The 11,767-nt window shown below is 45.1% G+C and overlaps 1 protein-coding gene and 2 long non-coding RNA genes across 5 annotated transcripts in view; 1 reads left to right on the top strand and 2 right to left on the bottom strand.

Moving 5' to 3' along the window:
- Nucleotides 1-11,767, top strand: part of afg1lb (AFG1 like ATPase b) — a 23,051-nt gene that overhangs the window by 5,458 nt on the left and 5,826 nt on the right. Inside the window, exons 3-7 of one of the 3 annotated variants that reach the window (XM_019894937.1) lie at nt 22-76; nt 341-442; nt 654-781; nt 4,467-4,566; nt 7,198-7,256. In XM_019894937.1, coding sequence (XP_019750496.1) covers nt 22-76; nt 341-442; nt 654-781; nt 4,467-4,566; nt 7,198-7,256 — 444 coding nt within the window. The remainder of the gene's footprint in view (nt 1-21; nt 77-340; nt 443-653; nt 782-4,466; nt 4,567-7,197; nt 7,257-11,767) is intronic. The other 2 variants (XM_019894939.1, XM_019894938.1) reach the window with 2 other exon arrangements.
- LOC109530972 (uncharacterized) lies at nt 682-7,854 on the bottom strand. Its single transcript, XR_002171097.1, has 4 exons — nt 7,754-7,854; nt 5,055-5,136; nt 4,369-4,577; nt 682-760 (listed from the first exon to the last, which is right to left on the bottom strand). It is a non-coding gene; the product is annotated as an uncharacterized LOC109530972 (long non-coding RNA).
- Nucleotides 7,909-11,767, bottom strand: part of LOC109530971 (uncharacterized) — a 6,141-nt gene continuing 2,282 nt past the window's right edge. Inside the window, exons 3-4 of the long non-coding RNA XR_002171096.1 lie at nt 9,278-9,409; nt 7,909-7,946 (exon numbers count right to left, since the gene is read on the bottom strand). This is a non-coding gene — a long non-coding RNA (uncharacterized LOC109530971). The remainder of the gene's footprint in view (nt 7,947-9,277; nt 9,410-11,767) is intronic.

Here is an 11,767-nt window from a genome sequence, read left to right as displayed (position 1 = left end):
CCCCCCCCCCCAAACATATAGGATGAAGATGTTCCTCCTCCCCCGCCTAAAGGCTTCTATATTTATGGAGATGTTGGTAAGAACACATGCAGGTACTGTCATATAGATATGTGATGTGATCAAATGAGCGATCAATTCTTAACATACTGTACATGGCCGAAAGGTAACGAACGTCGCAGACATTCACTCCTTTGCAACAATCGTGAATCAGAAAGCACGTCGGTGCACAGCAATGAACTTATTTTCCGAAGGTACCTGATGAGATGTCTCCTGTACAATCTGCAGCTTATTGTCTGGGCAAAAAAACAATGCCAAGAGTCTTTGTGTCTCCTCCAATCAGGCACCGGGAAGACCATGCTCATGGATATGTTTTACGGCGGGCTGCAAAACAACCAGAAAAAGAGAGTCCACTTCAACGGCTTCATGCTGGATATCCACAAAAGTTAGCGCTTAACTTCTTCACTTCATTGACTTCACTTAACACAGTAAAAGTCCCCCCCCCGCCCCTTAAACGCTTGATATGCGACACTTACCTCCATGTTTGTCTCCACCGCTAATTGTCCGCCATTGTGATGTTGTCGCTCGGCGCGAGGTTGGCCATGCAGGTGTGGTTTTGAAGAAACGCGTGACAGTTTCTGTGCGCCGCTTCAAAGGGATCCACCGGAGGAAACGAAGCCTGCCGAGACGAAAGCTGGGCAACATGTTCACCTATGACCCCATCTCACCGGTTGCCGTGGAGATCTCCCGTGAAACCTGCCTCCTGTGTTTTGACGAGTTTCAGGTGAGAGAACGGTGACTGACAACTCCTCTGCGTACATTTTCTCAATTTCTGCTCGGTGTGTAACGCATTGACAATGTTGTGCGTTCAAACTGAAAACTATATGATTTTAATGTTGACAAAAAGGAAGAAAATATTTGGTGCTCACCCTCTGTTACTGTAACTACAACTGTTTGGGCTCCCAAAGGCAAAAAAAAAAAAAAAAAAAAAAGGCAACAAAAGCAGGACTGGGGACACCTAGTGGTCCTTGTGAAGTAAAGCATTCACTCAAAGCATCTCCAGCAGTGCTTTAAACATTTCATCATGTCAAGCTCAAAATCAACATGAATAAATATTCATATAATTTATATTATAAAAATATTTTATATGATATAAATATATTTTACTCTACATTTATATTAAATCATTATTTAATAGGCGTCCGTGAGCGGTTGTTTAAATGCAGATGAAAGTCGTGGCCAGAAGCAGAGCTGCACTGTGTTTGTCTCCTGACTCTAGTGTGTCGCTAGAGCTTGGGGTAGTTACACTTTTTTTTGCCCCATCATGTTACTTAACTGCCCTTTTGCCCTAAACGGAATGATTATGCTTTAAAAATAGCTTTGGTTCCAGATGGAAATTACATGCGGAAAGGCCCAATGTGTGTCCCATCATATGACAGCACATAATTGCCCCTGAATTTGGTTGTTGACATTTCTACAGCTGGTTTAGAAAACAAAACAAACCCAAAAAAGTGCGGCAAGCTTTCGTGGGCCTCGAGTTTGACACCTGTGCCTTTACAGGATGAGTGGGCCTCTTGTTTCCAAAGCCTGTGGTCGGCAGCACAATGCGCGTCTATTTCTCTGATATCATTAGTGCTAAAGGCCGCAGGTCAGAGGCGACGGTAGGTGTGGTCGCGTTCTCTAATCGCTGCCCGGGCGCACGTGTGGCGATCAAGAGCTTCCTTGCCTTTCATGCGCGCCCATCTTTCACGTTTTCAAACCGCGCCGCTGTTTGTGTCCGTTGCTCCTTGATTTCTTTTTTGTTTGTTTGTTTGCGCCTGTCGCCATGCAGCTTGACTTGAATGGACATGCGCGCGTTGTTTGGGATGCATAAACAAGAGGTTTCAAGGTTGGGGAGCATTAGAGGTGGCGTAGATGGAGAGAAGTAAAGGGGCGGGGGGGTAGGGGGTATGGGGGGGGATTTATACCAATCAGCATCCGCTTCCACTCAGCCATGCAAATGAGGCACTGGGTATCAGCCGCACTCTCCTGCTTCTTTAAGTGAGTGGAGCTAGAAAGCGACTGGCGGCGGCGGCGGCGGGTCAGATGGATCTTATCCTCTTAAATGCTAATGACATTTCTCCATTCTCTTCATTAGCGCCGTGCCATTATCAGTAATTTGTACCACCCGCATCCAACTTTTTTCCCCCCCATCTTTCCGCAGCTCCCCTAATGAATTCTCGCCATTGAGACGTCCGAGATGGGAAAAGGAAGAAGAGGAGTGTGAAGAAAATGATTGTGCGTCATTGTCACCGCACAGCCCCCCTGCCCCCCCCTTTAGAAATGGCTCATAGGTTGTGTACATAAAAAGATGTAACATCAAAAGAGTTTTAATGTGGCACCCGTGTACCTCGCTGTAAACGCATGGCCCGCTTCAGTAATTGGATGCTCATTTGAATATCGGTCCCGACGGAGATTGCGCCATTATTATTATTTTTTTTTTGTCTTCCACAAGTGCGACATCAGGCCCCTTCCGCTTTTCTCAATTTTTTAGGGTATCCACTCTCTGCCCCTCTCCCACTTTCGAGTCATTCAGCAATCAATATTGCCCCCTCATCCTATGCCCGTGTTTGAGGGCGCATGAATAAACAAATGCAGGTTGTATAAAAAGGTCATTTTTAAATGGGTCTTTTCAAATGAAAATAAAATCCTGCGCTCGGAGGAAACGGTGGGTAAGGGGGTCGGTAGGGGGGGGGTGGTGGTGGGGGTCTTTCAGAGAGACCGCCGAGCCTTGGCTTTCTGTTGATTCTCATTATGAGAGCACACAATCACACACACTAATTTGATGGCCCCCGGGCACCTCTCCTTAGCCAAATCAAGGCTTGAACACGCATGCTAATCAAGTATTGGCAAGGGCAGTGGGGCTAATACACCAGAAGCAGGAGACTCTCCAGGTTATGAAAGGGGGAGACATATGCTGTGGGTAAGGCCACGACAAGTGCCTGTCAAAGAGAGCAAAGTGGAGGGGGGGGGCGAGACTTTGATTCAAGACGGCAGAGTTGAATGTTTGATTCCAAAAAAACTTGACTTCAAACTGCAAACTTGTGTCTGTGAAGCAGTCATTTGAAATCGGTGCTGTCGCCGGTTGCGAACCGTTTTTTTGCGGCGCAGAACACAGGTCGGGTTTGAGGAAGCGATACCACCGACCGCATTCCCAAAACTAATATTTGTGTTGATGGTTTTGTTGAGGAGGGTTCGTGAACGGATGAACGGATTGGGTTGTTTAGCAACATGCAACCCTGAGATTGGCTGGAGACCAAGGTTGAACGGAAGCGAACGAAATAACTCACTTTTAAAAAAGATTTTCCTGAAATAAAATAAAATGTCAAAAGCTTTTGAAAACATTTAAACTAGCTGAAACTACATTTTACTTTTATAAAATAAACTATATTTTAGGGGAAAATGTCCTGTGTTTTGGCCTTTGACTATTAATATCACAATGAACTTTCAAGGTTTATTTGTTTATTTATTTTTAAATTCGCTATTGCTTTATGTCCATCCAGAGGAATTATTTGAGAATTAAAATTTTATTTTAGTTCGTTACACAATATTTTGTGACTTTTTTTTTTTTAATCAAGCACTCGACATACACTGAATATAAAGTATATCCATGTAAAAGCTAAAACAAACACTAAATGTAAGAAAAACTAAATTAAAAACAATGCATCTTTGAAAAAAACAATACATTAAAAATGAACAAACCTGCTCTAAAATCTGATCGCAAAAATCTGAAGCAAATAATTGAGTTTTGGCAAGTTTTTTTTTTTTCACAGCTTATTTAATAACAAGTTTAACATTTACAATACCGTGATCATTTTGTAAATTATTTGTTATGGTCTTTGTCATAATTATTATTATTTTTTTTTTTACAAGCCTTTTCTAAAACTAGTGTGGGCGCTTTCTATAGCTACTTTAGACCGAAAAGAAAGGGAAGCTCAACCAAAAGATCATTTCAAAAAGAACTTGCGGTAAGTTTGATCGAAAGTACTTTTTTTTTTTTTCTTGTAAGAATTATTTCAGATGCTGACCTCCTCAATCAGGCGGGTAAATAGACACCGCGCGGCGAGTACGCGTGACGGCCGTAAAGCGGTTTCTCTCTCCGCGTTGGTTCCGCGGAGGTGAAAAATAGAGACAAGGGGATTAAGAACAAAAGTGAGAGCCCTGCAATGTTGATTGAAAGGTCGGAGCCCTTCACATAATAGCCCGCAACTCGCAAGCGGCCTTGTTTCACCGTTGTCATCGACCTTTGCTTACGGTGGAAACGGCGTGGAAGAAAAAGTGGGACACACACGCACACGCACACACACAGACAAAAGCCCTCAATAAGCCCACCTGAATGACACTAATCAACGTGGAGTGTCGATGACTTGCTCGGACCGACGTCAATCAATATGTGATCTTCTTGACCTTTGATGACCTTTTATCATCAGGTGACGGACATCGCCGATGCAGTGATCCTGAGGCAGCTTTTCCAGACGTTGTTTAAGACCGGAGTGGTGGTGGTGGCCACGTCCAACAGACCTCCCGATGGTACAATATGTCTGAACATCAAACACTTTTGCTCAGGATTTAGTCACAAGTCCGCTGTGCTGTAGTGTAATCATATGAAAACCAACTTTTTTTTAGGTGGGGGGGGGATTCTAATATTCTAGGACAAGGGTGTCAAAGTTTCTTTTTTTTCCCAGACAATGGTCTATTTTGTTGAAGAGAAAAAAAACTCTTACCGAGCTGACGGTTTCGGCTGTCACTTCAACCTTCGTCGAACCTGTCACTGCTTCCTTGTGACGCGTCTTAAAAACAGCTGTTTGTTTGATTATTGTTCAAGTGAGTGTAAACAGGGTAACAAAACGATTGGAAAACGTTATTCATCCCACAATCACAATTTGACATTTTGCTCCAGACTTTAGCAAGGATCACAGAAGTTGATGCATGAATTGATTTGGCGGGCCACAGTAAATGATGTGGCGGGGCCGGATCTGGCCCCCGAAGAACAGCATTCGGACTTTAACCCTTGTCACCTGATAACATGATGAGCTGTCCACTGTAGTGACCGCTGTCCGTCAATCACACTCCAATTGCGGCAACCACTTCATCTGGATCCTGGATGGGACCAAAAAAAAATTTTTAAAAAATCAACGGATCCACTTTAGAATGCAAAAATGCTCATTGCTCCATGGCAAGAGTGAACTGATGACAAGATTTAGTCGACAAACCTAAGATTTAAAACGCAGAACCAGCTCCGTTTACCGTTCAGCCTTCTAATCGAGGCGCTCAATAATAACACTTTCAAGAGGATGTTTCGAACGGAACAAGATGTAGATAGACACAGATTCAAACATCGCTGATATTTACAAGCTATTAAGAACAAAGCGACCCGACGGTGCAAACTTAATAGAGCGCCTACTTGGTATTAATTGCGCCGTTAATGGAATACCTGACGGCAGACAGAGGAAAAAACGGGACATGAAAGGCATACATTTGCCGTCTTTATTGATGTGGAGATGGCGCTATCAAAAGGCCCCTCCGTGTCTTTGGTGATAGCTGAGAGTGAGAGCACGGAAAGATTTCTGTTTTGTTTTTATTTTATTATAGAGACTAATGGAGACTCATGCAAGCAATAAGCTGTGGTGGTATAAATTGCGTCTTTTGGTTGCGGAAACCCAACGCAGCGCTGGCTCTCGTTTGTCACTGACATGAAAGGCCTCGAATTGCTTTTTGGTTGAAACTTCACGCATGCAAGTACGTGGACATCATGCTGAAGACTCATCGTAAATTCCACCAATAACCCAGGCGAAATTTTGCTCCTCCCTAACATGCCATTCACGTTATTTTACCAGTCGAAATGCATCACTTCAATGGACACAAATGACTACTTTGCCATAAGCCAGGCCTTTGGCGCTATCTTGTTGCATCTGCATATGCTAATAGGTGAGTTTTTTTCAGCTAAAAAAGGATGAGCATTTGTTCGGCCAAAAAATGTGAATAAGTGAATTGTGAACGTTGACTAAGCCTGTTTGCAGATTTATTTTTTTTAGATGTAGAGGAGTGTGGGGGGAATCAACGTACGTTGACTAAGCCTGTTTGCAGATTTATTTTTTTTTATATATAGAGGAGGGTGGGGGGAACCAACGCCTGCGTTTTTATTTATTTTTATTTTATTTTTGTGGAAAACACTTTCGGCTGGCGGTTTTTCCCCCCATTTTTAAAAAAGAATCCTTTTGGTTTGGAAAAATATTTTTTATCGTGGTTGTAAATTCTTCATGGATTTTGCTAACCGCAGGCTGGCCCCCAACGATTGACGGGGAGGCGGGAGGGGGTCCGCTGTACACGTTGATAAATAATGAAACAAACTTAAATAACTGCCAGTTGATCATGAACCCTTTCGGGGGACAGCGGTAACTACAGTGGACAGCCGATCATGGTATCGGGCCGCACGAAAGGGTTCAAATCTTCGCCTGCCCTTGCGGTACTTAATTCTCCATCATTGGCCACTCTGACTCAACTTGTTGCGTTCGATTCTGTAATTGACTATATTAGCTTCCACTTATCGACGGCGACGTGAGCAGAGTCCGAAAAGTAAACAACCACTCCCTAAAGGCACTTTTTAATGACGCCGGTGCGGGTCCATCACGGTATAGAAAGAAGTTGGAACTCGAGAGAGCCCGGCGCTATTGTTGTGAGTTAAAGCCCAAACATCAACAACAACCAGTTGCGCTGCCTTCGCAGCTGGAGGGCTCACACGTACGCCGTCCGCCTTTGTCCCGGATTTGTGTGTGAATCCCGACCTGTTTTATCTGTCTATCAGGGATGCTACTTCAGATGTAATTTGTTTCAGCCGAGCTAATTGAAACCCCCATTCAGCGAGCCGCTGTGGATATTGTCCGCCCTGAAAAGGCGACAGTCCTTTCTCTCGCCACCATTGTTTGGGAATGTAATGAATTTTATGTCGCCGCCGCCGCTCGGCCGGTAGAGAAATCCATTTCCCAACCACCACCCCCGCCACTCCTCCCCTTCTCCCGGTCCAGTCTCTTTTGTCATACCTCCCCAACCTCATCCTTCAGTTCATCAATAGCCACTTTATGTGCCAATCTGTGGCGAGGGAATGACATTATTAGGAGGCTAAACAGCACCTCTAATACAGGCCCTCCCCTCCTCTTTCAGATCTGTACAAAAACGGACTTCAGAGGGACACCTTTCTACCTTTCATCGACATGCTGAAGGTAGAGACAAAGTCACATCCTGCTTTTGTGCGACTAATATATTCATTTGTTCATCACACATGCGAGCGCGCGCACGCATGCGCTGCCTGCGTTTTGCAAGTTGCTCTTTAGCGGTTTGATGTGGTCTGCTCTCCGGGATGCCTCTCACACGGTGTCACAAAGCTGTCTTTGATCAGAGTAGCCTGAAAGATTCGCCCAGGAAAGTGGGAGAGTAGTAGAGGAGGGAGAGCGAGAACAGGTAACACGGACGGCGGGGGGGAAAAAAAAAAGGCGAACGAGCTGAGTGACCCACGGAGATTTGATTGCATTTCGGAAGGAAAGGGAGGTGGGCTTAGAGGGGAAGACGCGGCGAATGATGTGAAGTCGCCAGCGCCATGATCACCACCGTGCGCCTCAGATGAACATTCATTTGTTTTGGAGTGATTGTGATCACAAATTAGCTGCGCAATCATTTGTGATGATGCATTTTGTGGCAGCTGATGGCGGCATTCTCGCACCTTTTGCTGGCATTTTGTCCAAAACAGTATTCGGGTATTAGTGTCTCACCCACGACGCCCGGTGGTCAACTGGTTAGCGCGTCGGCCTCACAGCGCAGAGGTGCAGGGTTGGATTCCAGCTGCGGCCTCCCTGTGTGGAGTTTGCATGCCCTCCTCCATCCTTGCGTGGGTTTTCTCCGGGTACTCCGGTTTCCTACCACATTCCAAAAACATGCATGATTTTTTTTTTTTTTCGATTTGAGATGTCGTTGAAGGCAAAAACTCTAAGCATCTCCCACTCCACTAACTTGAGGAGTCCACATGCTGCCCATCCGGCCGCCGAGCATCACCCTTGCCCTTTTTAATCCACCCTCATCATGGCCCTGAATGCCTGTTGTCGCGCTACCTCCCGTCTTTCAGACTTCCATGTTTCCTTTTGTGAGGCCATCTGGTTTTCGGGGTCGGGGCCTTTTTCGGCGGGTTCACGTCTTTCCTCTGTGGCGTTCCGCCGCGGAGAGTTAAAGCGTGTTTTGAGCAGGGTCACCCCGCTAACTAGCTGACACTCAATGGATTGAATTAATGCTGGAAGGGACCGCGGGTGTGGACCCTCCTCCTCGATGCAACTCACTCTTGTATGTGCGTGCATGATTGTGTTTCAATAGGCGGCGAGAGGGTGAATGATGGTTTCAAAGTTTTTTTTTTTGGGGGGGGCGGGCGGGCTGGGGGGGGGGGGGGGGGGGGGGGGGGGTTAGCCGGTGACATTTCCACCCTGTCACCTGGGCTGAAGTGAAGGGGGGTTAATCCAGCGCTTCTGTCCGCTTGGGTTGACGTCTTTATTGAACTATTGACTCCTGATTAGATGGAACCCCCCCCCCCCCACACACACACGCACACCCTTTTTTTTCTACCACTTGTTTCCTCTGCAGCGTGACAACATTCCTGGCCTCTTCCCGCTTTTTAGTGGACAGTGGAATCCCCCCAAATTTTATGCAATGCAAATCAACCATATAGGAAATTATGTAAATTGGGACCAAGCCGTCATAAAATATTTATTGAGTCTGCGTGACTTTCAGTGACGGTTTAATGTTGGTTGGATGATTTTGTTCTGGTCCGAAGAAGCAAGGTCGAAATTATTGGGCTATAATTCCAAAAGGTATGTTTGGTTTGAAGGCATTTTTTTTGTACGATCGTTATTTTTTGTTTTGTTCAGATTTTCAAATTCAATTACTTTTAATTGATTTTAAAGCAAGTTAGTTTTTTTTATTTTCTCAACAAAGCTTTGTTTTAGTAAAGTTTTTATTAGTTTTCATTTTTGGGTTTTTTTTTTCCATTTTTTAAAAAAGAATGGATGATGGATAGATTGAAAACAAAGAACCGTTTCGCAATCATTCTAGTTCTCATTTTCTCAATGTAAATTGTAGTTCATGACTTTTTTTTTTCTCTTTCACGACAATATTTTTCCAAATTTTCGTAAATGCATTTCTTTTCATGAACTATAATAACCTTGGCACAGACACAACACTGCTCATCAACGGAACGCCATACCTACAGTGAAGCTTGGCGGCAACAGCATCCTGCTTTGACAATCTTTTTCTTCAGCTGTAGCCGGGAACCTCCGCCAGAAATTCCGAACGCTTCCAACGAGCAGTCACTGGTCGCACAAACACCTTCGGGCTTCTGCAAGAAAGCAAAACAAACGTCAGGAAACGCCGACTTTAAATGGGATTGGTTAATTCTGAAGACAGTCACGCTCTGGTTCTGAGGGCGTGCTCAGTTGTGCAACCACTTTATCGCCGTTTGTTTGGTTTTTAGTCAATAAATATTTTTCAAACATTTCAGTTGAGTTGTAAAGGTTCGAGGGCAAATTTAATGGTGGGAAAAGTTTTGCTGACATCAGACTTCATGAGGCTTGTGTGCCTTTTGAGGCATTGTGTACACACACCCCCCCCACCCCCCTCCAATATTTGTCTCATCCTTTGTGCCGCATTAAATCTAATCAGTTGTTTTCGTCCTCTCTTCCTTTGTCAGCAAGGCAAAGCTCAGAGTTGTGTAAAATCCAGGGTTTAAGGGCTTTTTATTAATGGACACCGCGAGTAATGTAATTAAGGCGGACGAGCTCCCAAAACTGTCCTCGCTCTCCACTCTACTTTTCATTGCCCATGCTCACGCTAACCTTTTATCCCGCTCTTTATTCTGTCACTATCCTGTTCCCTCGCCGCTGTTACTCAAGGTCAGGCCTCTGTATTTTCCAGCACATAATGCTTTGTATGTGTGCGTCTATTTTTGGGGTCGTGGTCGTGGCGTGAGAGGGGCGGGGCAACATGACAACAACCCTGAAGCTACTTTTAAGTCTATTTGGATTTCCCGTTGTTTTCAACTTTTTTTTTTCCCATTGTTAAACGATGGCGGTGCATTCTGCAAAAAAAAAAAGAAGAAATAATACATAAGGAAGAAAAGCAGAAGGTTACGGCCCTCCAGCAGAGGCCTTGGACAGAAGGACCACTCGTGAAGAGGATTCAAATCAAATAATCGTTCAGATTTTGGATGACTGACATTGTCGGCGGGTTTGCAGAGGCACGCGGCGTACTTCTGTCGGGCTTTCATAATGCGGTCTGAAATAAGTGGCAAATAATGGAATGAAGATGAATCAATCGTCCTCCTCGGGGAGTGTGAGGACGCTAATCTACTTAGTCATAACTGATTCGGTTACCTTGGTTCGAGTCTTTTTTTTTCCTCTTGTGCGCTCGGCACACTTATGTTTTATGTTTACGCGTGCGTGTACTTGGGAAGCAGGTGATCGTCTTCTGAAGGCAACATTTAATTGAAATATTCTGTCACCTCTTGATTTTTTTTTTTTCCAGCAAATTAGTTTTTCTCAATGTCTTTAGATGATGTCAAAAAGAGCAATGATCAATCTAAGTGGGTAAAAGTCAAAATACTGAAGATAAAATATTATAAAAGAATATGTTGATTTCATCAAATTTATTTCTGACGTTTGTATTGGCCCCATTGGGCCCGAAACATACGCAGAGTTGAGGAAACTTTTTGGAAAATCGCATTTGCACGTGTGCCCCCTAGTGGCCAGGTGCAGGAATTACGTCTAGCCTTTTGGACTGGTTTCTTTCCATCCCTTTTTTTTTTTTTTTTTTTTTAGTGGTTTGCTTTTTGGGCCTCGCCGCTGTGCCAAAGCGCTTTGAGAGTGGGGGGTCCTGTGTGTAAAGTGTGGGGAGGGGTGGGGGGGGGTCCCTGATCCCAAAAGGTGGGGCCTATTGGCCTCAAAAGATGTTTCCCCAAGAGGGGCAGCCAGAGGCAGGAGGAGGTTGTGAGAACGACCCCGCGGAACAAACCGCGGCTGGCCCAAGGCGGTCACTTTTTAAGGGAATAGATCATTAGGTGTAATTAGGGTGTTCGCATTGTCACAAAGCACCCCCCCACCACCCTCCCCTTGCCCAACTCACCCCCCGACCGCGTAAGAATGAATAAAATCACTAGATACCACCCCCGCCCCTCGACTCACTCTCACCCGTTGCAGTAGTTAGTGAAAACACTTTGATGTCACAAGAGTCGTCCAGAACTTGCCAGCATAAAGGCAGTGTTTTAAGCTTTCTCTCTCTCGACCCCTCTATCCCTGCCTCCCCTCTTTTCTTTTCCATGCCTGCACACAAGGCTGTAAGACACACACGCTTGAATGAGCGACAGCCCCCTCCCCTCTCCCGTCCTAAGACCCCACCACCTCAGTCGCCCTCCCTTCCCTCCCTCGTCTCTTTTTCAGCCTTCCCACCCCACATTTCTTTGAGGCCTGGTCAATTCTCTCCGAGGTAAAAAAAAAATAAAAAGAAGCATCAAATGTTTTCTGCTGCTGGGTAATGAGGGAGTGGACCTCATCAGGGCCCAATAGTCAGCTATCCTTGGCTTTTGTTGCCGCTCAATGGCACGGCGCTCTTTGAAAGACTCAAAAGCAACTTTTGGAGGAGTAAAAGATGGAGAAAAGATACGGCGGATATAGAGGGAGTGGGCACAAGGGGGGGGGGGGTG

The sequence above is a fragment of the Hippocampus comes genome, unplaced genomic scaffold, assembly GCF_001891065.2.
Source record: "Hippocampus comes isolate QL1 unplaced genomic scaffold, H_comes_QL1_v1.1 scaffold8, whole genome shotgun sequence".
In the NCBI taxonomy this organism is placed as follows: Eukaryota; Metazoa; Chordata; class Actinopteri; order Syngnathiformes; family Syngnathidae; genus Hippocampus; species Hippocampus comes.
The sequence above is the reverse complement of the archived record's forward strand: the minus strand, read 5'-3'. Positions and strand labels throughout refer to the sequence as shown.